The sequence below is a fragment of the Lutzomyia longipalpis genome, chromosome 1 (genome assembly GCF_024334085.1).
Source record: "Lutzomyia longipalpis isolate SR_M1_2022 chromosome 1, ASM2433408v1".
Lineage (NCBI taxonomy): Eukaryota > Metazoa > Arthropoda > Insecta > Diptera > Psychodidae > Lutzomyia > Lutzomyia longipalpis.
The window spans coordinates 5,814,360-5,841,239 of NC_074707.1; the positions used below are offsets into that span (position 1 = coordinate 5,814,360).

The 26,880-nt window shown below is 38.9% G+C and overlaps 4 protein-coding genes across 6 annotated transcripts; 1 reads left to right on the forward strand and 3 right to left on the reverse strand.

The window, feature by feature from the left end:
- Window positions 1-265: 265 nt before the first annotated feature.
- Window positions 266-4,445, reverse strand: LOC129786647 (RNA polymerase II-associated protein 1). The gene is made up of 5 exons (XM_055821787.1): window positions 4,226-4,445; window positions 2,625-4,171; window positions 2,484-2,566; window positions 1,183-2,420; window positions 266-1,097 (listed from the first exon to the last, which is right to left on the reverse strand). The coding sequence occupies exons 1-5, from the start codon at window positions 4,362-4,364 to the stop codon at window positions 721-723; spliced, it is 3,384 nt and encodes a 1,127-aa protein (XP_055677762.1). The 5' UTR covers window positions 4,365-4,445; the 3' UTR covers window positions 266-720.
- Window positions 4,446-4,671: 226 nt separating this feature from the next.
- Window positions 4,672-7,732, reverse strand: LOC129786723 (uncharacterized). Its single transcript, XM_055821912.1, has 3 exons — window positions 7,580-7,732; window positions 5,292-5,414; window positions 4,672-5,228 (listed from the first exon to the last, which is right to left on the reverse strand). Exons 1-3 carry the CDS (start codon window positions 7,642-7,644, stop codon window positions 4,757-4,759), a joined length of 660 nt encoding a protein of 219 aa, XP_055677887.1. The 5' UTR covers window positions 7,645-7,732; the 3' UTR covers window positions 4,672-4,756.
- A 105-nt stretch (window positions 7,733-7,837) lies between these two features.
- LOC129786653 (DNA replication licensing factor Mcm3) lies at window positions 7,838-10,721 on the reverse strand. The gene is made up of 3 exons (XM_055821798.1): window positions 10,571-10,721; window positions 10,230-10,507; window positions 7,838-10,166 (listed from the first exon to the last, which is right to left on the reverse strand). The coding sequence occupies exons 1-3, from the start codon at window positions 10,634-10,636 to the stop codon at window positions 8,045-8,047; spliced, it is 2,466 nt and encodes an 821-aa protein (XP_055677773.1). The 5' UTR covers window positions 10,637-10,721; the 3' UTR covers window positions 7,838-8,044.
- A 4,192-nt stretch (window positions 10,722-14,913) lies between these two features.
- LOC129786721 (tetraspanin-13) lies at window positions 14,914-26,797 on the forward strand. Of its 3 annotated transcripts, XR_008750161.1 has the most exons (6): window positions 14,914-15,124; window positions 15,273-15,440; window positions 15,671-15,880; window positions 17,332-17,460; window positions 18,315-19,652; window positions 25,993-26,797. XR_008750161.1 is itself a non-coding variant. In XM_055821907.1 (5 exons), the coding sequence occupies exons 1-5, from the start codon at window positions 15,065-15,067 to the stop codon at window positions 18,411-18,413; spliced, it is 666 nt and encodes a 221-aa protein (XP_055677882.1). In that variant the 5' UTR covers window positions 14,914-15,064; the 3' UTR covers window positions 18,414-26,797. The 3 variants fall into 3 exon arrangements, 2 of the variants coding, with proteins under 2 accessions (XP_055677882.1, XP_055677884.1); XM_055821907.1 differs by having other exon boundaries at window positions 18,315-26,797; XM_055821909.1 differs by lacking the exons at window positions 18,315-19,652; window positions 25,993-26,797 and adding an exon at window positions 17,745-17,909 and having other exon boundaries at window positions 14,923-15,124.
- Window positions 26,798-26,880: the final 83 nt, after the last annotated feature.

Here is a 26,880-nt window from a genome sequence, read left to right on the forward strand (position 1 = left end):
ATTTATTTTATTTGACAAGTTGAGAGTCAAAGAAAAGATAATGTTATATCAACCCTTCTCGTTAAGCATAAAACATAAAAAAACAATCTTCATTGAGAAAATTCTTTAACTGATGCGCTTAGAAGATTATTCTCTGTAAAAATGTATTTTTTGGATATTTCGTTTTCAAAATGACTAAACTCGGTTATTTTAAAAAATAATTTTATTTAGAAAAAAATGTCTCAAACAACTTTAGAGACTCCAATGTTGCTTAACAAGACTGCTTGACCGATTTTGATAAACTTCACAGCCTACTAAACATTCACCAAAATAATTTGATTTTTTTTTCTTAAATAAAATCTAAAAAATTCAAAGAGTTAAGGACTTTGCTGGCAAAAGTCCTGCAATCTCTGCACATGACTGCTGCTACAACATATATGTATATTTTCTCCTTGATTTGCAATCATGCGACAACCAACACACCACATACGGCGTCCTCCCAGCCAAATTGCGGCAAACAACAAAATTTTGCTCTATGTTTAATTAAAAAGTATTTGCATATCTTAATGGAAAATTAAAACTGCGCCATGCGATTTCACGTTTGATTGCATGCTCCGTGAACATCAATCATTACGCCCTCCCCGCCGGGACGTTTTGTGACATCGTCGTGAGTTTTATTGGGTAGAAAATTTATTTATTTACTAAACTGGGTGACAAAATGTGGGGCAAAATGTAAAATAATTAAGACATTGCAGAGCTGCTGAATGAATTTCTGCTTAAGCTGGATCTCATTAGGTGATGCTGAGCAATTTTGTGAGGAAGCGAATCCTTCCGGAGGCAATTGGAATTGAGGGCACGACTGTAGAGCTTCAGGAGGGATGAGTCAGTTTCAGGTGGTTCGAGATATGGGTCAATTGAGCCAACACAGAGCTGCTCCACGGTGCAGGTGATGAAACGAAGGACAGCAATGTGTTCGGACCAAATCATTTTTCTCCATTTGGCGTCATATTTCTGCGCCAGTGGCACCATCACCATGGCACTGAATAAATCATCTCCATAGCTGGAGCTTTGAAAGTGATTTAGGAACACCGTGTACACGCTCTCGAAGTCGTGTTTACCTGGCAAAGCACAAGCAGAGCGTGTTGATTTGTTCTTTTTTTTTGTTCTTCATGCAAAATAAATTAAAAATTCTCACAGCCTTACCTTTCAGTTTGAGGGTGAAATCAAACACTTGACATCGTGCAAAGAGACTTGAGATTCTCCTACGTAGAATGTCTTTCACTGTTGGTTCCATAAAGCGACATTCGGTGCTGAGGAAGGGCATCATGAGGTACATGAATTCCTCTGATGGTGACACGGGGATTAGGGAATTTTCCTCGAGAATACCCAAAAGTCCCATTGAAGCTGTGATAATTTCATCTTCAACTTGGGGGAGAATATGCAGCTGCATTTGATCTGAAGTGTGCTGCTGCAGGAAGATCGTTAAGAAGGCTAGTGGCCAGTCTTGGGGCAGTAATTCCTTATCCCAGTCGCTGCATGAGAGTTTCACGAGAGCTGTGGAAGTTTCCTCTAAATTCATCGAATAGAATTTCCAATAAATTGACCTCCAACTGCTGAAATCTTCGCATTGATTTCTCGAGGAATTCCCATAGAATTTCTCACTGAAGATCACACTGTCCAGCAACTTCCGGACGCATCCCATATTCTCACAACCTCGCAGAAGCCCAACAACCTTCATACCTGTTCTCAAGATTAAATTCTTCTCACACAAATCCATTTGCAAAAGCACAAGAATCAGCTTGATTTCATGCTGCCAAAACCAATCACATGAAGCTTCAATTCGTGCTTCCACAAAAGCCTTCAGGTACCTTTCAACCTCCCTCCGGAAGTTCAAAGTAAATCCATAAGCTTTGACTGAGGCGGCTGCAATTTCCACAGCACTCAGAAGAGCACTTCCCGGATAATTGTAGGGAAGTTTCAACTGAGGTTCTCCCGGATTGTCGTCCACGGCAACACTTCCAAGATTCGGAAGAGCCTCAAAAACCTTCCTTCGATCCTTCCGGGAATGAATTAATGGGGATGTTGTGATTAAATCATCCCATAGGGAGGAAAATTTCTCACTTTCCAAGAAATTCTGGAAGTATTTGGTCACAAATTCCCCAACAAGGTGCTGAGGTTGACGTGAGATGAGCTCAAAGCAGCACGTAATAAGGATATTGTGGGAGAAATCGTGATTCTTCCCTTGAGAATAGAGAGTTGTCCACTTCCCAAAGCACAGCTGAAGTGTTGGGGAGCAGATACTGTTTCTCCAGTCAAAGGATATGTGATTGAGGACAGAGATTATGACCGCAGCGTGCTGTCTTAGCTGCAGGGAACCATTGGCAAAGGGCATAGCATTGTAGTGCCATTCAAGAGCTAATGCAATTGCTGGAAGGAAGTCACTGGAAAGAAAAGAGAGAGCTAAAGAATCCTCTTAAAGGATGAAAAATAAAATATTTTCTCACTTTAATTTGGGCTCTGATGGGTTAAAAGCCAACCAAACGCGTACCAAACGATAAGATTCTATCTGAAGTTGAAGAAAATCCGCCTGAAATGTGGAAGAATTGATTAGAAATTTAGATAATCTTCAGCCCTAAATCTCTTACATTTAGATCTCTTCGTGTGTGGCAATATTCCATCAGGATTGGAAGGATATTGAGCTGTTTGAGGAGATTCGGAGAATTTAAGGCACAAACAGTAATCCTCAGGAGCTTCAATATCATCGCTTGAACCTTCCCACTGCCCTCGGGAAGCTCATTCATCCCAACGAGATGCTTCCGGATTAAACAAGGAAGAATTTCCTCCCTCTCCAGTACATCCCTTGCGCATCCTTCCCTGCAAATTCTCACAAGAATACGCGTCAGGGCAATAACTCCTGTGTCAGGGATTTGTTCATAGGCCAGGAGGAAGTGAATTCTCTTGAGAATATTCGTCCTGAGGAGACATTTCACGAGATCTGTCTCAGCAAGGTGAAAATCATTCATTTGCTCAATATTACTCATCTCCTCATCGAGATCTGTGCTCTCAATTTTGAGCTTTGAGAAATTTTTCTCCAATCCATCGCCGGCTTCTGCATTCCCAAACAAGGGCTGAATGATTCCCAATTGAGTCTCAAAGAGGGTGTCCAGGAGAAGTTCGTCGATTTCATTGGAAAAGAGGGAGGAGAGTCCCTTTGCTGCAGCTTCCACAACAGCTGTGGCGGAGTCATCGAGAGCAAAGCGAAGGAGGAAGAAAATTTTTGAAATTGGAAGCTCTGAGATGTCATCGTAGAAGCCCTGATTGTAGATCCGGAGGATCCCTGCTATTGCATTTAGTGCCTGAATCCGTTGCTGCGTTACATTTGACCGGGCCAGCCTGAAGAGTTCCTGAATTGTGTAGCCTGGTCGATGGGGATCCTCTCCGTGAAGGTACAGCTCCCGATTGTCAGCAGTTTTATCATCTTTCTCTACAAAGGGTAAGAGGATACCCTTCCAATCGAAACGAGCCTCGAAAGCTTCACCTTTCTTGAGCTTTGGGATGTTTTTTGGCACCGAAGTCATCCATTGGAATTTATCAGCTTCGAATTTGTCAAAATGCAGCCAATTCTGTCTCTCCTCATCCCCCAGGATGGGCACTTCAGGAAGTTCAATTTGCTGAGGAGCTTCTATTTTGGTGGACTCCTCCACATCCATCACTTGAGGTGCCTGAGGAGTCTTTCTCTTTGACCGGATGTATTCCAGAAGTTTCGGATCAAGAGATTTCATCAATCTTTCTCTTTCAATCTCAATCTCTTCTTTGGACATCTGGGAGAGAACTCTCACATTCTCCTCGTGGATTGAAGAAGACTCTGCTCCTGTGAGAATGAAGCTCTTTTCCCCAAATTCCCGGAAATCTTTCACATCTTGCTTCTCATTCTGATGGATTTTCTTGACTTTTTCTTCCCGGAGCTTTGCAAATATACTCTTCCCTTCACTCTTTACATTAATGTCGATCTTTTCAGTCCGTGGGAAGGACTCTTGGGCAACCACAGGATAACTTCCTTCTCCCTGAAACCCTTCCGGGTGCCTCTCAACAATATCTCCAATTACAAAGCCCTTCTGCGTGGTGTCAGCTGATGAATCTTTCTCTTGAGCTTCCTTATTCCTTGACTTGGCAAACAGTGATTGTTTCTTCCCTGAAAAATTATTGATTTTCAGGGAAATTCATGAAAATTCCCTGGAAAACAAACCTGTTTGAGAAGCTTCCCCAACTCGTACAACTTTTGCTGAGGGCTGAAATGAGCTACTTCGTCGCTTCTCATCGAGATATTCATTCTGGAATTGAAGAATATCCTTCTCAGAATCCGTTGCTTTTGGTCTTTTAAGCATTTTCCTCTATTTTCCGGATGAATTTTGAGAATTTCCAAACAATATGAAATTGCGTGTTTGTTTACTTTTTTGTTTGGCTGTAAAAAGTTTCGAGTGAAGTTAGGAACAATTTGTATTTCTTTTTCAAAATCTACTAAATAACCGTTACTTTCTGCATCCTGGAAGACTATGCAAAAATCTCTCAATAAAAAATTCAAGAATTATTATTTTTAGAGATTGTTTATACAAAATCGAAGCTAATTAATGATAAAACACAAAACATCTTTCAGGATCGACTTTTCTTTCGTTTTCCCAAAGAAAAATCGAGTTTTTCAATTTAATAAAAATTTGAGTTGTATTTCTTCATCAATTCTTATAAATATTGGATTAATTTGTACAGAAATATGAGTTTTTTAGAAAAGTCGTGGGATAACAATCTTCACTGGGCCCTTCTTCTTCAGCAGAGTCCTATGGGAGAGGGCTCTGATGGAATTGAGGCGGTATTTGCTCGATTTGTGACGTCTGTAGAGATAGCAAATGGCCATTTGGAAGAAACTCTTCTTCTCCGTCACCCAACAATCGTCAACATGCTGAATGCACGGGAAGCGATTTATCACGAAATTCCTGTAAAGTATGATGGAGTAGAAGCGCGAACGAGAAATGTACGATGGGACACCAGGATTGTTGAGGACACAGAGAAATTTGAGATTCGGGAAGCGATCTGCGAGGACGGAAATGAATTCCGGGTAATTTGTTATGTTGCAGTTGTTGGCCCAGAATGTCGATAAACTGGCGAGTTGAGGTAAAGTACGGTAGTAGATGGACCCATTCCCATCGAGAACAAGTGTGTGGAGCTTTGTGAAGTAGCCAAGAAAGGAGAGATCTCTGCAAAGAAAGTTTTTATTTTTAAAAAGAAATTTCCTTTAATGTGGTGAAAATCTTTCTTACGTTAAATCATTTCCCGTAAGATCAAGGGAAAGCGTCCGGGGGCCGAGATATCTCGCATAGTCAGCATTCATGCACGTGAGCTGCTCATAGGACAGGGTCAGATATCCATTAAAGTCCTCCACTCTGTTAAAATGGGAACCAAACATGTTATTTTAGGGAGTTTAGAGAAGATAAAATTATCTTTATCTAAACTATTTGGTTCATTTGCTTATTCAAACTTGTTTTTAATTAAGTATTTGTACTCAAGGGTTGTACAATTATCATTTATTGTTGTGCTGTACAGTGTACAACTTTACATTCTTTCGGAGAAATAATAAATTGTTTAAAATCCTCTTTGATATTCCGAATAAAACTTTAAACATTTAAGGAATTTTGGAATTTATTCGTTTTTTTTTTTTCAAAAATTCCCTAGGGGAAATCATCTAAACGGATGGAACCCGTAATAAAATTAAATAAATAAAAAAAAAATTCCCTAAAAATATGCCTAAATTGTTTGAAAAATTTACATTTTCTGATTAAAAATTCATTAATTTATTGCATCAAATAAATGAAGGATAAAAAAAACATCAAATATCCTTAATTTTTGAGCCTAAATTAATTCTTTCTTAGAATATCTCTACTAAACCTACAATAAATCAACAAAACAAAGCTTAAAGCTCTTTAAAATTCTTAAAGCAATGAAGTTCTGTAGCTTCTCAAGAAAGGACTTTATTCACTTTCTTTGGAGAAATTGTTTTGTTTGAGAAAACAGTCAGAATTCGTTTAACCTTCAAGAATCAAACAAACTGAGAAGTTTCTGGTTATTCTTTCTTATTGTTTTAAGAAGGATTTTCTTTTAGAAAGCGGATAAACACCTTTCTTATTTTTGTAACAAAAATAGAATTTTTTTGAATGCAAAAAATCACTTAATCCGTTTGAGAAGCTCCAGTATCTTTCCTTCAACAATTTTTTCGTTCGTTTTTGATAGCTCAACACTTTTCTATTTTTTTTTGTTGTGCAGTGTCTTTTGACCCGAGCAGGTCAGGCGGTCAACAGTTCAACAATATATTCCAATAAAAATAAACATGAAAATTAAGGGAGCAATTTTGGACAAAATAAAAGACAAAATATTTTGAAAATACAAAATATTTTGACATTAAATGTAATTTTGCACAAAATATTTCTCTAAAACTTTTGTCAATCTCTCCACAAAAGAAATTTTTGCAATTTTAGGTACAATAATAGGTGAAATATTTTGAAAAACTGAAAAATTTTGACGTTTAATGCAATTTTAGACAAAAGACAAAAGATTTTTTGTGTCAATCTTTTGACAATCTTGTGAGAACGTCTCCACAAAAGATTTTTATAGGAGAATTGTAATTTTGCACAAAATAATTTATACATTACACAAGAAATATTTTGTGTTTTACAAGCATCTCGTCGAGGTGCTTTTATAAAATCAAAATCTTTTGTCAAACTGGTGTTTACGCGTTGCATTTTTTAAAAGTTTTCTGTCATGTTTCTCGAAATAGGGATAATAATGCAATTTCGGGTAATTGTGAAGCTTTGTGCAAAGGGAATTTGTGGAATGATATGAAATTCAGCCAATTTAGCTGTGTCCATTTTCCCTTTTAGCGGTGTTGGGCAAAAATGTTATGGAGAATTTCTCTGTCTTTCCGGCAAAAATTTGGGAGATCGCTGACAAGTTCTAACCCTATATAATCAGGATTTTGGATCAGAGATCCCTTCCCTATGTTCCCGATGCGACTTCTTATGTGCAAAAACGAAATATGTAGGGCTAATTAATGCAATGAAATATGAGTCAATCAATTCATGTAAAAGAGAATCATATCAGAGTGACTCATTAACATTTTCTTGGTGTAATGAAAATCGAACTGATGAGCTAGAAGCCAGATGGTTTTTGATCTTCCCAACATCCTTAGGATACCAAATAGACTACACGCATGCTTGACTTAGTTTCCCTAAAAATTAATTCAGTTCAGATTGTTCAATTGCCCCAATCGTAAACATAACCTAATAGGAATGTTATCTTCTTCTTATTTTTTCCATCTGAAACTCTCCACTCGAAAGAAAAAACACGTCACAAAAGACGACAAAATATATCAAAAGTCTCCCAAAAGATATTTTATTCAAAATTGCTCTTCATAAAATGTCTTTTGTAGACTTCACAAAAGACAAAATATATTTTATTTTGTCCAAAATTGCTCCCTAATTTTAGAGCCCCAAAAAGAGATTTTTTCACCGAATCTTTCAACGAATTCCTTCACTTTTATTGCAACAAAACAAACCTCAAGTCCTCCAGGGAGCTCTCGAGGGAATTTCCATAGGAATCACAGTAAAACTCAATCTCCATCTTCTCCTGCTCTTAATCACAAAATTTTTTTTAGCTGCACTGTCCGCCCTTCCAGCACCAACTGACAACGATGGGAAGCAATGAGAGAGCTGTGGGAGCGAATGCTCGAAATCAATGCTGAATTTGCGGTCTTATCTCGATATTTTTCACACAGGGAGCCTGCACTGCACCACATGTAGAAAAGCTTTGTGGATGATTCATTACCCATTCTTATGTATTATATTTATTTGGAGATTAACTTTTGTGTGTACAAAAACAGAAAAACTTACAAACTAAAGATCATTTCGGAAGGCAACGGAACAATTCCGGGTTCTCTCTTTCTCTCTCTCTTCCTCTTCAAATGGGAGAGTGATGAATAAAAGTTAAATAAAAATGTTAAAAGAATAAAAAAAGAAAACTTCTAAATGAGGAAAATCATTCCATCGGCAAACATAATTTGGTTATCTTCGGTCATTTGGTGGATGGCAAATTGAATTTCTCCCGAGGAGAAGGATACAGAAGGAGACTCCCTGGTGAGGATTTCTCTGAATTTAGCCAAACTGATGCACTGGAGACGTCCCTCGCGGAAAGTTTTCTGCAGGATTGACTTGAAAGTGCCGAGTTTTTCATCATCCATCGCTTCTACGGGCTCCGTTTCATCCATCGGGATTGTGGGCTCTGCTTCCGTTGCCTGCCGGCTTTCACGCGTTGTGAGATCACCCCTGTCCGGTGGAGGCATCTCCACTTCATCATCCTCCTCAGTGTGAGCTACCACCGCCGGTTCCTCTTGACGTGCTCTCTTTGATCGTCTCGTGGCTCCATTTGGGGATGATTGAGTGGCCTGAGAAGCTTGAGATTGACCCTCAGCATCGGAATCAGCCTCATCGGCTGAAGATCCCGAATCATGGCGACGTTTCTTCTTCTCCTTCTCCAGGACTTTCTTGAAGTAGGCAAATTGAACGAGTTCTATCGCCGCGTGGGCATCTTGAACAGCCACAGATTTAGCCATTCGTGCTTTTGCATGAGCTGTGGCCAGACGAATGAGCGTCTCGAGGGTACGTGCTGTAACGGGCTGTGTACGTGCCATGTCCGAATCTGAGAGATCCTGCGAACGTAGCCGAGAGTATTCATTGGAAATCACCTCACATGCCTGCTCCGTGAGCTTCGGCTTGAGACATTTGGCAATATTGATGTACTTCCGCATAAAATCCACCGTGAGGATCTTATCAGAAGCCCTCCGGGAGCTTCCGTGCAATAGAGCGTCGTACTTCTCATACATTGGCGTCTCCTTGGAGTCTTCTTTGCGCGCATTGAACGTCGTCAGCATGTCAACGTAGCTTCCACCCATTGGCAGGACTTCCCCATCCTGCTCTCCAGGTTTCCGGTATCTATGCATACGCACCACGTGATCTGAGATCATCTGATCCGTATCCGTGTCCACAACGTCCAGCATGACGAAGAGAAGATCAAAACGCGACAGGAGGGAATCCTGAAGGCCAATATTCTCCATTGGAGTCTTGTACTGATCGTACTTTCCATAGACGGGATTCGCCGCAGCCAGAACGGAGCATCTGGCATTGAGGGAGGCATGAATTCCCGCCTTGGAGATGGTAACTTTTCCCTGTTCCATCACCTCGTGAATGGCAATGCGATCGAGATCGCTCATCTTGTCGAATTCATCAATGCAGACAACTCCTCGATCTGCCAGGACCATAGCACCTGCCTCCAGGCGCCTCTCTCCTGTCTCCTGATCTGATGTAACTGCAGCTGTGAGACCCACACCCGTGGATCCCCTTCCGGTGGTTGCAATTGCTCGCGGGGCTGTTTGCAGGACGTACCGAAGTAGCTGAGATTTGGCCACACTGGGATCTCCAATGAGGAGAACATTGATATCCCCACGGAGACGTGTTCCATTGGGTAGATTCTTCTCAATGCCCCCCAGGAGGAGGCAAAGGATGGCCTTCTTCACGTACTCATGCCCATAAATTGAGGGAGCGAGACTCTTGGCCAGCAGCTCAAAGATATCATTATTCCTGGCAAGCTTCTTGCACAGCGTGATCTCTTCGCGTGAGATTGCCAAGCTGCTCTCCTTGCTCAGCTGCGAGATGTTATTGGCCAGCAGGACAGTGCGGAAAGTCCCCGAAGTGTAGCCACCTTGTTTCCCAGGAAGGCAACGATAATTCCCCACAATCTGTACACGATCTCCCGGCTTGACGCGATCCACGAGGTCGTCGTCACAAATAACATCCACAGATCGTGGCAATTGCCCAGCTGGAGCCTTCTCCGGCATCTCCTGCAGTGTCATTGTTTGATGATCCTTGTACACAGAGAGCCCGTACTCTGTTTCCAGCAGATTCCCATCTTCATCCTTTGTTGGGTAAACTGCTGACGAAGGGATGGCTTCGAATGACGTAAAATCCGTGTACTTGCGCTCCATCACCTTCTTCGTGGCAGCGCAGTAGTGAACACTCCGGACAACTTTGGGGCGCACCAGGGAGACTTTTGTTGCAATTCCCTCCACGCAGACGAGATTCCCAAGAAATCTACAAAAAAAATCCCCAAAAAACGTTAAAAATTTAAAAAGATGAGTTTTTGGGATAACTTACTGGCAAGTGAGGGATCGTGGAGTAACGTGACGATTCCCAAAACTTCCCTCAAAGCCCACAAAGAAGTCTTCATTGACCTTCGTGTAGCTCGATTGGGTTGACATAACCACATCCTTGAGGGCCCTACTGAAAGCCAGCTGCTCCTCAAAGGCATTATTGAGGAGACTGGCTGCCCTGGCGGGATTCTTCCTTCGTAGATCATTGATGTTGACAATAAGACGCCGGGAATCCTCCGATACCATTGTCTTGATCAGCGTGGAATAGATTGCCTGATCCTCCTGAAAATACCCCAAAAAGTTCATTAGAATCCCCTCCAGAAATGCATCTTCTTGGCAATTTACCTCATCGTCCAGGAAGTCCACATATTCCCTCTGAATATCCTGCAGATATCGCTCATTTTCCGTCATTTTCACGAGAGTTTTTCAGAGAATTTTCTCACAGCGAGGAAAAAACACAAACACAGGCTAATACGCGCCAAAAATGCTGTCAGTTCAGCTTGCCATGAAGTTGCAGCAAGTCGCGGTGAATTGGTAAACATAACCTCACTCCCATCCTGAAAAGTGCGGTGTTTTGCAGAATCTGTTGATAAACACTGGAAAATCCCAGAAAACTCGGGAAATTAAGGGAAGAAAAGAGTGCCAGGGATGGATAGATCTTTCCAGAGTCCTGTTTTCAGTGGGCGGAGCTCTCGGTTATCCACAGGAAGCCCATTCCTTCCGGGTACACGGAAACCGCTCTCGAACATCAAGAAATCTTCAGTTTCCAGGTAAATTTCCTTTAATTCTCGCTCTTAGTCGTCTTTCCAGGGACTTTTCTTTGCTTCCTTAACAAGGGAGAAATTAATTTGGTATTTTTTGTTTATTTTTCGGCTTGCTGTGGGGATATAACCTCAAAAAAGCCGGTACAGTGTTTCCGGACGTTCCAATCAGACACTGCAGATTATTGCAAAATCCGACTACAATGTCGTGAAAACTTATGGTCTCCCCCTGCCAGTGCTTGTGAATGAAGCCCTCACCTTTTCAGACAGAAATGTTCTTGTGTCGATGAATTCTTCCGCCAAGAATGGCTGGGCATGGGTAAGTTCTATCATTCCTTATTCCCTGGGCATCTTGTAATGATTTCTTATTGTTTAGGTGGTCTGTGGAAGACGCCTCCTGGTTTGGCAGTACAGAGAATCAAAGTTTGGCTCTCCGAGGAGCGACGGTAGCCGCCTAATTCAACGCCGAGGGATTTCTGGACAGTGTCGTGAACTTACCCTCCCGCACTGCGATATTGGGCACAAAGCTTCCCTCATTACGGTTTTTGTGGGCGAAGGACAGCAGATGGCTTCGTGTTTAGCTGTCTCCCCGACGGGGGATATTCGCTATTGGCCCTCTGTGGCGCACGATGGCTCCTCAATTGATGACACAATCAGCCTGGAGGGGCAGGAATTCGATGAGTTGCTCAGTATTTCCCCACTGGGCTACATTGTAGCCACCACAACTTGCGATCTAGTCCTGTTGCAGCTTCAATTATCCGGTGGGAGGCAGAGCATCACCAGTAGATCCATCAGAGTGCCCACAAGTTTCCTGGGGGGCTTTGGCAGGAAGTTCGCTTCAATCATTATTGGGCTGCACAATCAGGATAAGGAAAATGTGAGTGTTGGTGCTCCAAAGAGAGGGTTCTGGGCTAATCGGGGGAGGTTTTGTTGTAGAAATTGCTGAGAATGTGCGCTGAATCGAGCGGGATGAGGGAATGGACGGTTTCCGTGATGTCTGAGCGATGGATTCAACAGTGGAGATTCCACATTGGCGACTCCGAAGTGTTCCTCTTTGAAGATTCAGACTTTGTACGACGCATCCGGGAGGCTTTCCATAAGAAACTCTGGATCAATCGAGATCCCAATGAAGTTGAGATTTGGCTGCTGGATCTCCAGATGTCCGACATGGATCTCGTTGTCTTGGCAGCTGGGATGAATAGATCATTCACACCGCAGCTTCATTACGCCTTAAGTGAGTTATTTTTTTTTCTTTTTATTTTAGTTTATTTGAATGTTTTTAATTTGCCTTTTGGGGATGTTTTTCAGTAACTTTCAACTACAGCGAGAATCAGGAACATCTAGTTCTTGGGAACTTCCTCCAGCTGGCCTACAATACGTTCTACAACGAAGAGCAGGAAAGTGATTTGATGGCACTGAAGTTCATCATGAATAAGAACTATGCGTACGTTTATTCGGAGAAAACCATCTTCCCGGTTCTCCTGAATGATCTCTCCGAACGCAGCGCAGTGCCTGAGGAAGTTGAGAGGTTGGATTTTCTGGTTCAGGGAGACAAACTAATGGCCGCAAGTATGTGTCAGGGATGCCCGATTTTCTTCTCACGCGTCTACGGTGTTGTTTGCATTTCTCCGGCGGACTTTGAGCCAGGAGACTTCCTCAATGCCTCCGATGTGCTGCAGAGTAGTCAAATCCTGTCGGACAGTGGGTACCTGCAGCAATCAACCATTGGGAATCTCACGCTGTACGATCTGGATCCGGAAGTCATCAGCAGTGCCAACAGTGACATGATTAGTCAACTCAAATCTGCTTTCATTTACCAACTCAAACGGAATTCTCTGGCTTCCTTTGCCATTCTCAAGGAACTCTTCCCCGTGGATGCTGTCACGCCGGAAATTGATGCCCCGCTGGATGTTTCAGTGCTCAAAATTGCTCAAGATCTAGCGGATGATAGACCAGCAGCTGATCCACGATGGGAACACATTGATGCTGACTTTGGCAGATATTCTCTCGGCAGTTCGACTTCACTGCAAATTATTCAGCAATTGCGCGAGAAGAATTGTGCTCTAAATCACTTTATTGACTTCCTCCATTCAGCTAAGCTCTGGGAGAGATTGCGATGTGTCTCCCGGAGGGGCGCTACCAAGGCCACGGGGCATCTTCTTGGGGATATCAATGAGAAAATTATTGCAGCGATTTCATTGAAAAATTCCCACGGAAGTCAGGCTCAAGTGCTGGAGAATGCCATTAGGGCTGTTCTGGAGCAGAGGCAGGAAGTGGCAAGTGGGAGTTTGACAAATCAGGATCTCTTCTATGTGAAAGTGACAAAGATTGAGGATGTCTTTCATGCATTGGCTGAACAAATGGAGCAATTTATTGCATCCGAAGAGATTCTCATGGAGAATAAATCAACAATTATTGAGATAAATTCCGTCGTCTTGGCGGCAATTGGGGATGTAATAAAGTTCCGGGAAGTCAAGGGGGCTACATTTGCCCTTCCGGAGAGTCAGGTGAATGTGCACGAGGTGATTCCGTGGACAATGCTGAGTGGGAAGAATGGCATAAAGGATGCTCTGATGAAGTTGATTAATTTAACACTGAAATACGGGGCAAGGAGCACGGGGGAGCCGGAATTGAGGCAGAAACATTATCAGCAATTGATGGAGTTGACGGATTTTGTTCTCGATGGAAGGAGGAATTTCCTGGAGAGCAATCGTGCGAAGGAGAAGTTCACGATCTTGCAGCAACAATACGAATCACAGAGAAGTGATCTCATTTATCCCTTTGTGGAGGACGAGCAGTACGAACTGGCGGCGAAATTGGCAGAGAAGTATATGGATTTCCAGATCCTCGTGGCCATTTGTGATCGCACGAAGAATCAGGCGAAGCTGGAGGAGTACATTGAACGCTTCAAGGATATGGATTTCTCGCAGTTTGCCATTAATTGGCATTTGAGGCAGAACAAGCAGCAGGATTTGTTTGAACGTTTCCACAGCAATCAAGCTGCCCTGGCGCGCTTCCTACACGATCATCCGTCCCTCGCATGGGTGCAGTTTATCTTCAATGGGGAACTCCTCAAGGCAGCTGAAACTCTCCATGATTTGGCACAGAATGAAACGGAACTCGTGTCCAGGAAAAAGCTCATTCTCTCACTGGCTAAACTCTCCTACTTTGCTTCCGGGGAGTCCTCGGAGCACATTGAGACGATTAATAATGAATTGAATTTGATTGAGTATCAGGAACAGCTGCCAATTGTAGTCCTCCAAGCCTTCGGCTACGACACGGATAATCCCAAAGTTCTCAAAGCTGAGGAGATCATCAATGTAAGTTGATCGTTTTTCTTTGAATTTTCTTTGAAATTCTTCTTTGATTTTTCCTCCATTTTTAGCTCTATATTTCGGAGGAGAATGAAGGAGCCACGGAATATGATTTCCGGAAGGCGCTGGAGATGCTGAGCTTTGTCGAGGAGAGTCACAGTTTGAAGCACAAAATCTGGTGTGCTGCCATCCTCAGGGATTCCTGGAGTGACTACAACATGGACAGCCCACTGAATGATATGCAAAATATGATGTTCTTCAAATTAATCGATTCCTGCCATCTGAGAGATGAGAATCTCGACGATATGTTGCCATCAATGCAGGAATTTCTGCATTCACCTGAACTGGGACAACTTGTGAACAGCAAATCCTTCCAGTTTCTCCTCAAATTCGGCTACGAGCACATCAGTAGGGCCTACAAGAAGGGAGATGTTTGATTACATTTTAATGATTATTTTTCTCATTTTTTATTATTAATTACAATTTGCCAATTTGCACATTAAAGAAATTTCTTTTTTGGGTTGGGTGATAAGGGCAGCAACATCCTGATAAGAGATCAAACACTATCAAAGGCATTACATGACAGGGGATTAGGTAAGGCATTGGCCAGACGGTGCGAGTGTGTCAGTCGATGGACGTCAGTGTTGCAGAAGCATTTTAACGCGAACAAGAGGAATTTTTATTTTATTGTGAAATTTCTCCAATTTTACACGAATTTTGTGCATTGATACAGCAGAGATTGTACCCAGGATAGCACCAGCATCATGTGTGGGGGATTCACGTGCTCCAAAAACAGCCTGATTGCCCTCAATGTGCTCTACATTGTGAGTTGTCTGGGAAATTTCACTTTTGCTCTCGATTTTTCTTTCTTCCAAAATTCACAGAAAAATCATAAAATCTCTGTATTTTTTTACTTTCTCTTTCAATTAATTTGTTTGATAACAAAGAAATAAATGAATTTTCCTTCATCAGGTGGTGGGTATCTTGCTGATTAGCGTCGGTGTGTACGGCCGTGCAGCGTCCATTGTCACAAATCTTCCCATTGTCGGTGGGATTCTTGCCTGTGGAATAATCCTGCTGCTAATCTCAATACTCGGCCTCGTGGGAACGGTGAAGCACAACCAAGTGATGCTCTTCTTTGTATCCTTTTTCCAACAACAAAAAGCGAAATAATTTCGCCAAAAAATTCTTTCCCACAAAATAGGTCTAGTGTGGGGGGAAAAAGAAAAAAAATCAATATCCCCGTTCCGTAAAGGTCGCAGATGACGCATTTAGTATGATTCTCGCAGTGCGTCTTTTTTTTTAGCAGAATTTAATCCATTTTGCCATTTAGAACCTCTTTAACTCTCAATTAACACACACACACACAGTACATGATTATTCTATTCCTGCTGTTCCTCGTTCAATTCTCCATTGCTTGCTCGTGCCTCGCAGTTAATTCCACGCAGCAGAAGCAATTGGCAGAGCAGGGATGGAGCCGGGTGACGGATTCCATAAAGGAGGAAGTTCAGGAGACATTCCTCTGCTGTGGATTTAATTCAACAGCAACATCTGATCATCCTGCATGTGATAAAATTACGGTAAGAACGTCTTTTTCTTCTATTTTAACGCCTGAAGGGCTCTAGAAGAATGAGTTGAGAGAATTTTTTATTAAATTTTTTTAATTCTTAAATTTTTAAAAAATTTAAATATTTTAGGAATTTACAAGAAAATGAGCAGAAATATTTAAATTTGGGATCTGAATTTTCATTTTAATGTTTAAAATCAAAATTTCAATAAAATAATTTAAATTTTCAATGAATGACTTCAAGATTTTTTGGTCATTTTTCAAAATTTCAATGATTAAATTAATAATTTCAAGATTTGATTTAAAATTTCAGAGATTGAATTCCAAATTTCAATGTCTTGATTTAAAATTTCAATGATAAAATTATTTATTTTAAAAGATTTATTCAAAATTTCAATGAGTGAATTAAAATATTGAAGATCCTAATTTAAAATTTCAAAGACTAATTTCAGTATTTCAAGATCTTGATTCAAAATTTCAAAGATAAAATTAAAATTTTCAGGATATGAAGAAAAACTTCCAATGCACCTTCAAAAAAATCAAATAGTTTTAGCAAAAGCTTTATTTATATTTTTATTATTTGCTCGACAAAGAAAAAGAATTTCAAAAGAAAAATCCTAATTTTGGGATCAATTTTGCTAAATTTTTTTTTCTTTTCTCACAACTAAGATGTAAGATTTTGACTTTTTATATTTTTTTAAAAACTTTTTATAGTTTAGATGATAAACTAAAATTTTAATTTTCCTTAAATTGTTTAGAAAGTTCTTAAAGAAATTTTGGAAAAGCATTTTTTATTTTATATCACTATTAAAGTAGGAAACGAATTGCTAAAATCTTGCAATATTTTTCAGGGAATAAATAAAAATTCTTATAACTCTAAAATTGGAAGAAAAGAAAAACTTTATGGTAAAATCGAGCTCTTTAGTGGATAAAAAAATTATTTCTCAACAAGACTGAAATTTTCAAAATTCATTATTTCAGACATAGAAATTTTGTATTTTAACGTTATACAATTTTACTAATTATTCATTAAAAATTACAATTTATTCACTAAAATATTAAATTATAAATGAAAATCAAATATAGTTAGACCTTGAAATTTTCAACAAGACACTGAAATTCATCTTCAGACATTGAAAAATACCTTTTCGGATATTAAGGTTTACAAATTAATTACTTGAAATTATAATTTAGACCCTGAAATAAGTATTTCTTTAAAAAATTGAAAATGAAAATCAGAGCTGGAAAATTTTTGTAAGAACATAGAATTTTTTCTATTGATTTTCCTCACGAAAATAATTTCAGAAATTTTTTTGGCAAAAACAGAAATGTTCTGAATAATTTCCTGCATAACTTTTCACGTGAAAATTCTAAATATTTTGCAAATTCTTTAACAAGTTATCTTCCCTCCTCTTTTGTGGAATTCAAAATTGTAATTTAATAGAGGAATTTCTTCTCGTTTAGCCAACTTGTTGCCCAGTCCCGGCCCCCGCTGATTGTTCCTGCCCACCGTGTCTCTTTAAACTCGAGGAAACCATTAATAGTGCATTTAAAACGTGCGGAGAACTTGGACTTGTCTTCAGTTTCACAGAGGTGAGTTTAATCCCCCTCCCCGTATGAATCATCCCCATACCGAATTTTCTCTCCCACTCCGGAATAAATTTAAAAAAAAACAAATTTCTCAATGTCTTTAACCCAAAAATATGGTGCATGATTTAATATTATGGAATTTATTCCAGATTATTAATTTCTTGTCTAATAATTTATTTTCTTGTTTGAATAACAGAAAATTAATTTTTTTTATCTAATGAAAAATCTAATTTTGTAAGGCACTGAAAAGAATTTTCTTCAATTTCATTTTGGTGATGGTTTTGCAGTTTCTTGGAGTTTGGCTTACTGTTCGTTACCGAAACCAGAAAGATCCAAGAGGAAGTCCAAGTGCATTTCTCTAATTTTGCTCTCTTGCAACACACAAAAACATTCCACATGAAATAACATGAAAAAAAAACGCTAAAAATAATAACAAAAAAAATGAAAAGAAATCAAACTCATATTGCGCGATAATTTTATCAATTTCAATTTCAAATAGGTTTGTTAATTAATCCATTCTGGCGTTAAGTGTACTCGCTGTTTTTAACCTTCTTTCTCACTTTTTTTTGCACATTTATTATTTTCCATTTAGCACTTCTTTAACGATTTGTTTTCTCTCGTATTAAATACTAGGAAATCTATCTAACTTATTTTTTGCTCCAACTCTGTGATATTTTACTAATTTTGCTTTTTTTTCTGCATTAATTTGAAGCATTTAATTTGTGATAATTTCAACGGATTTTCTTCATATATAATTTCTTCATTTTTAATTTTTTTTATTTTCCTCGCTGTGGCTTTAGTGCGTGTTGAAAGAGTCAATAAAATTGATTTTATTAATTAAAATTATATCGATTTAGGTGCTGGCAGTGTTCTTAACATGGCGCTACCGGAATCAACACAATCCGGATGATCTACCAGCAAGAGCTGTTTTTCCGCAACGCAACTATCAATATTAGTTTCTTTTAAGCACACATAAAAATAGGCAAAAAAAAGACTTCAATGGGTAAAAGGAGTTTTAGGATAAAAGAAAAAAAATAGTTTTAAAGATTTATCTCCGAAACTCTTCTAGTCGCAATGAAATTATATACATAAAATACGGTCACATCAATGTTTTTTTTTAAAGTCAAACACATCCCATTGAAGGTTCATGAGGAAGAGAAAATAGAGAGAAAAAATCACCGACTGATAACGAAATGTTGATTTGCGTTGCTCTTGAAAATCATATCTCCTTCACGTACACACACTCACTATACAATAGTAAGAATAGATTTTAAAAAGAAATGGGATTTTTATTGTAAAGTTTTTATTTAAATGTAAAAAATTTCCTAATTCTGCATTTTTTTTAGAATTTCTTTTTTATAAATTCAGTTTTCAGCAGAAAAAAGCATAATTTTTTGAATGAAGTTAACGCCAAAGATTTGAAAAAAGAATCTATAAAAGAATAAAGAAAATTTATGAATGAAGACTGAAGGGAAATATCTGTAAATTCTTTTTGTTGCTCAACCTTTCATTCTGGACAATCAGCTTATAGAATTTTTGTTGCTTATTTGGATAAATTGGATATTCTTGAAATCCTTATTTTGGATGGGTGCGGAATTTTATTTTCACAAGGAGTTTAGTAAAGAAAATCATAAGAATGAGATAAAAGTTGGTCAAGAAAATAAATAAAAAAAGAGACGTTAAAGCGATAAAAAAAATTCTTTAAGAGAGTCGGAAGAACGTAAAAAGAGCAATAAACTCATAAAATTAAGAACAGAATGGCTAAATAAGATACAAAAGTCTTAAACCGTCTAAAGATGAAAGTTTGTCTTAATCAAGTTTATTAGTTTCAAAAACTATTAAACAACCAACGTATTTTAATTATTTTACTCAAAAAAAGACGATCAAAAAATTTAAATATTATGGGGCTTAGACTATTTGGTTTAGGTAACCAAATTGGGTTAGAAAGGAGTTTTCATTTTCTTCTTTGACATGTTTACTTGGACGTTCTTAAAAGGAACCAACAAAATTAAAATATTATTCTTCTTATTCCTTTTAAATTAAATTCGTAACATAAAAGAAATTCAAAATTTAATGAAATTTCTTTGAAAAATAAGTTTCTGAGTTAACTATAGTTCAAGTCTCAAGCTAATTTGTTTAAGAAAGAACTAAGTTACCCTTATTGTTTTAATTAAAGACTTAAATTTATTTTAACAGTGTAGTACCGCTGGTACTAACTGTCATGGTATAGAACAGATTGGCTTATGAGTGTGGGGTTGGCGGGAGTCTTAAGGTGACTCTCTCTCCCAACCACCCTAGTACGGTTGGCTCAGTTGCTCGTGGGCCATGGAGTCGTACGGACGGACTCACCCCCATAAGTCTGAATCGTAGTACCTGGCTATGACAATTGGTATCTCATTGTCAGGTATTTTACAATTCAGAAGTGGGATCAGCCCAAATAACGTTCGCGGAAGTGGAACGCGTGAAAAAGTAAGTGATTTGCGCAAGAATCACGAGTGAAAATTTCATGGCGTCATTTTGACGTCACGTGGTGAAATTCGCGGAAAAAGTCCACCGTTTTGGGACTTCGCGGCGTAAAAATCGCGTTGTAGCACCCGTGAGTGCTAAATAATAGTTCCCTGTCGTGAAAAATTAGTAAAATGCGGGGAAAACACGCCGAAAAATCCGTGAAAGTTTCGAGGAAAAAGTGACATTTCGGCATTTTCGACGTTTGATAGTCGCGGAATTCATGCGAAAAAAGTCCTTCGTGGGGCTTTTCCGGGGCATGGGGACGTTGTGTCGTGGTTTCCTTCGATGCGAAAAACGTTTTCGCAGAGGAAAGTGTCGCGAATTTAAAGAAAATGCGTCATTTGAGGACGTTTGAGACGCAAAAAAAGTGTCGCGTGTGCGGTTCATGAGAGGGAGCAGGCGCATAAGAATGTGTGTGTGCGGCAGCGACGGAGATCAACTCAGCATGATCGTCACGGAGAGCGAGAGCGCGCACACACACACACACACACCAACGAAGCTCTCGGCGATGCAGCGAGTCTCGCACGCCGAGGACGATGCGGCATGTGTGTCGCGGAGAGTGGTGAGAGCTCCAAGGCGTACATCGTGAATCATGACGCAGAGACACACACACACACATCAGCGAAGTCAACATCATGCAGCGGCCTGACACGCTGAAGATGCGGTGAAAAGGAGCGTATGCAGTAATGCATGCGGAGTATAGGAAGGAAAATCGCAAGTATTTTCTTTTAGATTGGAGAGTGGTATTCTCCAAATTGGTTGTCCTGATATTATTGAATTTTATTTCAATGTTTAACCCTGAAAAGCGCTTTTCAACCCCCTGATATTCTCTTAATGATGAAAATTATGTTATGAATTGTGTAACATGTTAAATTTAAGAGAATGATACCTGTAAGATTTCCTTACAGGATTTAGGGAATAAAATATGAAAATTATTCCTTGTTTAATTTGTTTGGTATGAGACTGAGTGGAGAAATCATCTTTCAGATGAAACCACAGTCTCGAGTGGCATAGACATTATGTAGGAAAAGGTTGAAATTTTCATGGAAATTTCATGAAATTTGAAATGATGAAAAAAAAAAAAAGGATTTTGATGAAAATTTCAAGGGCTTAAATTCTTAGGCAACTTAACATAAATTGCAATTTTCTTTCAGCAAAAAAAAGATGAAATAAAAAGAGAAACTTGTTGTTTTATTTCTGCGGTGTAAAATGTATTGTTTTACATGTTGGGGCTGAAAGATTGCATAAGAATTGGAAATTAAATTTCATTATGGTTGAAAATTTCATAAGGAATTTAAAAATTTCACTGAATCTGAAAAAAAAGTAAATAAATTCGGATTTCACATTATTGAAAGTTTAATTAATTTGATGAATATTTGAAGTATTAGTAAATCAAGGAAAAGTTCCTTGTGGCCTTACAATAAGGAATAATAAAAATTATTAGAAATTTCATTAAGAGTGCTGAAATTTTCTGAAATGAATTTGAGAAGAATTTTCCAAGAAAATGAAAATGGATTGAAATTTTCCAAATTGGAAAATATATTGAAATTTTCTTGAAATTGAATGTAATGATATTTCAGAAAATTAGAAATGAAGAAAATTTTATGAAAATGAAAATTTAATAAAATTTTATGAAAATGAAAATTTAATAAAATTTTATGAAAATGAAAATTTAATAAAATTTTATGAAAATGAAAATTTAATGAAATTTTAAAGTAATTAAAAAAAAAATTAATGAAAAATTCTAAAGTTAAAGGCAGTGAAAAAAAAGTGAATGATAAAGAATTTCCTGGAAATTTAAATTCAAGACAATTGAAATTTTTAAAAGAATATGGATGAATAAAAGATTTGTAGCCCAATTCTTATGCATCATGAAGATTAAGGAAAAATCGGTTATTATTTTCGGGAAGTATGTCCGCTTAGAAAAAGTTTTGAAAATTCCCGAATTAAAAAAAGTGTCATTTTGAATGTTGTTGCAATGTCAGTTTACTATTTTCTATATTTTCACGAATGTTCAGTGAAAGTATGAAAAGTGAAAAATGGTGATGATGTTGTGACAAGAAAATACTGCAAGGTGAAGGATTTAAGTGAAACCTTCAGCAGCAGTAGTGGTCACATGGAATCCATATTGAATATGGTCATCACGGTGCAACCGACAAGAGAAATTGAAACGCAATCACGAGAAAGGATTGTTTGGAGAAGGGAAGTCAAAATTGCGGACAGATCTCAAATAATCGTCAAGAGACCAGTTGGATTCTTCTTGAAAAAAAAGGGGGAAGAGTTGAGGAATTTGGTCGTTAGGAATGAGACAATAGGGCATTTCAGGAGTTGTGCAGAGAGAGTGCCACGGATCTTGGCACAGCCAAGGATGGTCTCAAGAAAACTTGAAAAATGAATAAGGAATCAAATGCAGCAGCAATTGGAGTAGTGAGGATATGAGAATTCAAGCGGAAGATGACTCATACAGCGAAGTTTGAAGAAACTACCCAGAGCTGTTGCCTTGGATGTTGAGAGGTGAAGACTACTCCTAGTCGGCTGAGAGTATAACTCTTGATGACGTCTGAAGCGGAATAGGTTGGACGTAAGAGAACAACGAGCTTTTCAAAAGAATGAAAAAAAAATCAGTTCTCTGATTCCGCGTTTTCCAGGAGTCTGTAAGACAATATTCCGAAGGTATTTCTTGGGGACGTGATGGTCAAAGTTATGCTCGCTCAGTGAGAGAGCATATGGAGGGACCATTTGGGAAAATCCTTTTAAGGATCAATGGAGAACGATTGTAGTAGAACATTGGTTGAAGGGTTGAACCTTGAGAGCTGCTGAGTATCCACTGAAACAACGATGAGAAATACCGAGGTGAAGAAGTCTTCTGTCATGAGGATAGGCTCCTGGAAGGAAATTCAGGACAGTCTAAGGCTGTTATGTGAAAAGTTGTTGACGAATAAGGATTCCAGAATCTTCATGGTTCCTCATTAAGGATTAACGTCTCGGGTCAGGATGATTGAACAAACCGAAGGAAAGTGAAGATATTCCAGAGATTCTATAAAGCGATGAGAATCGGATGGTTTGTTGACAGTGTAGTCCGAGACAAAGGAAACATGCCAGAGGTCGAAGAATCAAGGAGGAAGAAATCAAGATTATCGCTGTCCAAGTAATACACTGCAATAAATTGGAGGGAGAGATACGATGCTGTCCTTAACCATGGTGATTGTTTACTATGAAGAGTATTGTTGTGAGCCAAGGTTGCGACCTATTGTAAATTAGGAATTGGGTTGTAAAGTTGCGGATTTAGCAATGGAACAATGATGATTGTTATCCGCGAAAGGCTCAAAGGAATCAAGGCAACACAGACAACGTAAATCTTCTGATTAAATGGAGTCCTGCAAGACAACCTTCCGGAAGTATTTCTTGACGGTGGAGTTAGGCAAATGAGCGAGGTTGTATTGGTCAAGAAATGTGATCTCTGAAAACATGGAGGGACCATTGGAAATCTCTTGTAGAATAATAATGAAGAATAGCTACAGAGGCAAGTGAATCTTCTGTCAAGAGAATTCCAGAAAAGGGTATTCGCATAGTATAAGCCTACACCGTGGAAGGATGTTTTATAAGACACTGACGAAGAAGGATCGGGAGATCTTAGTAATTCTTCGGTAAGGATTCCTACATCTCAAGTGACAACATACCATAAAAAAGGAGGGAAATGCTAAGGACTCCTTGAAGTAATGAGAATGAACAGGGTTGGTTGTTAATTCAAGGTTGAGGTGGCATGAACCTTCAGTTAGTTAGAGGAGGAATCAATGAGGAAGGGAAGTTCAGTGACTGCGTAATGGTGCCGTAGATGCCTAGTATAATAAGGGGCAAACAGCACATAGGACCAAAAGTGTTATCCAGTTGGAAGGATGAAGTGAATGGTGGAAGTTGTAATCCATGAAGGGCTCAAGAAGGAAGTTATGGCTAACAACTCCCAAAACTGGATATATACAGAAGCAGTATGAGTAGCTTCTGGTAGGAAGTTCAGTAGAATTGGATATCGAAGTGTACAAGTTCATGATGGAACATCTGAGCAAGGCTGCAGAACTGAAAGAGGAAGTTCTTGAAGGCAGAAAGTACACTTATGGATGCCACGATCCTTCTGAAAAGGTAGATGAAGGATGTGTCCGAAACGGAGTGTAGCGGCAAGAATCAATTATGCCTGTCTGATGGAAGATTCACTTAATAATAGTGCCACGGCACGTAAGAATCTAGGTATGGGAGGAATCTTGAGAAGTTCTGCAAAGATGCACTGGCATTTCAGAATAAAAAGTAACGCAGACAGGAAGTCGTCGGGAAGGTCCAAAAGGAAGCAGAAATCCACTCCGGGATAAATCAGAGAATCTGGGCAGCTGTGATTAAACAATGGCAAATAGAAGTGCGGAAAGTTGGCCAGATTCAGCAGTCTTCAGAGTGATAAGCTGGAATCCCCGGATACGCCTACAGAAATCAGCGGTTCCACAAGGTCGAGGTATGCCGAGAGGCATAAGGAATTATAGCGTGGCAAGGTGGCAAAAGCTGACAAGAGGTGTAATGTGATGAGCGATAATCCTCCGCGAGTAGATAGATGTTACTGAAGCACTAGATACCTGAGAAGAAGGAAGTCTTCTGCTTTTATTGTTTTTGTGTACAATAGGGTATCGAAAGAAAAGAGAGTGATGTGCTTGTGTACATGGAGGAGTGGCTTCACTGTGAAGTATAAAATCAATGCTTGAAATGTGAGTGAAACTGATAAGTGGCTTTGGGCCATAAGTATAGATTCTCTTCTGAGTAATGCTTCATAGCATTTGAGGATACCTGGACAAAAAGAAGTTCTCTGGAACTATAGTTTCACATAGTGAGGTATCAGGAGAAGAGAAGTGTGCCTATGCACATGGAAGAGCCATTCACTCTGTTTATGTGATCAGTAGAAATACTGTGATAAACTGGCTCTTCAAGTATCCATAGAACCATTATGATGAGGCAAGGTACCAACGTGATGTCTCAATAGATATGGTAGAATGGATGAATAGGAATGTAGGTCTGGGCGATCAATGGACGCATTGTAAGCTAGACAAGACATTCAGGTCATGTATCTATGCAACCAGTTAATACTAAAGACAACATTCATGAGTCTTCGTTGATCGGATGATATTGAGAGATGTATATCCTTGGATATGTGTATAATCAATTGGTCATTCCGTGATGTAGACAAAATCATGAGTCTGTGAGTACATGATACTGGTGTAGATAAAGCATGACGAATAGGTTTTCGCGGAGAGGCATCATGCTTGCATGGTGGGCCTGTTACGTTGAAAACCTGAAATGTCGTATTGATTAACATCAATCCAAGGTTAAGGTCCAAGGTTCTTGATAGTTAGTCATACGGCGAATGGTTTCTCGGAGACACTAGTCTCTATGGAACGAGCTTATGGTTCCTGGAACTGTATAAGCTAAGTCTAGACATATGTTCCATGAGAAACAAGTAACATGGCGAATGCTGTGTTGAGAGAACCTTCTGTAGGTTCATGGGTGTGATGATTTTGTGTCACGTGCACTGGCGTACTAAATCAAACAGAACCCTTGTGTACTTGGGCTACCAGGTACGGTTCCATTAGGAACAATTTGATATGATCTTTAGTTTGTGAATAGAGTTGTTGTCTAATACAGACTGGTACTCTATACACAGGACCGCAGTTGTTATCGCATTCATTGCGAAGTATACTGGTCGAAGATCACGGGAAAATTCGGTCAATCTGTCTTGCTTTTCCTAGCTTGTGCCGAGGACGTCACAAAAGTCAGGAATGGCCGAATGTAGTACCGCTGGTACTAACTGTCATGGTATAGAACAGATTGGCTTATGAGTGTGGGGTTGGCGGGAGTCTTAAGGTGACTCTCTCTCCCAACCACCCTAGTACGGTTGGCTCAGTTGCTCGTGGGCCATGGAGTCGTACGGACGGACTCACCCCCATAAGTCTGAATCGTAGTACCTGGCTATGACAATTGGTATCTCATTGTCAGGTATTTTACAACAGATCCTAATTAAATGATTAAAAGAAATCGATCTTAAAACAATAATTAAATTCCAGATTTGTCAGGCATTTAATTTTATTTGAGCTTAGAGAAATAAATATTAATTTTTCAAGAAAAGCTTCTTTTTCAAAAAACGATTAAGGAAAACTCTCAGATAGATCAGTTACTAAAACCTCTAATGGCAGCTTCCTTTAAGTTTTGATTTAAAAAATTTTAAAGGAACCGATTTAGTTTCTTCTCCAAATTCAGTGTTAGTTGGGTTAGTTAAAATTGGTGAAAAATTTTATCAATGTGACGAAAGTCAATTAAAATAAAAAAAAAAAAACAATTCTTCAAGAAAAAATATTATTTCAAAAGAAATCTAATTTGAGGATTCAGCTTAATTTTCTTCACATAAAGATTTTTTTTTTGAAATTAGATTAATTCCTATTATAAAATCTCTGCGATACTATTTCTCGCACCCATCTGCATTATGTGTTTTTGCAGCAAAAGACATTTTCTGTGTTAATTGATACCTTTGTGTTTGTTTACGTAGAAGTTTAGAATTAAGCAAATCAATATTATATAAATTTTAAAGAGTGATTTGCAATGTAGAAGTTCTCGTAGAATTTTACTTATAGAAATGATATTTTAATTATATTATACAACACCTTTACTATATATAATTACCTATCTTTAATTATGTCCCAAAGTATATTTTTGTATAAATAATATATATGGTAACAAAGCTTCTCCTGTATTTTTGTCAATGAATAAAAGCGCTGATCATTTTTTTGGTGTAATGCTTGTGAAAGAGGGTGGTTTTATTTTATTAAAATTTATTGACAGCCTTAGGGGTTGAAATTTAGGGTCATTTACCCTTCAAACGGTGAAATG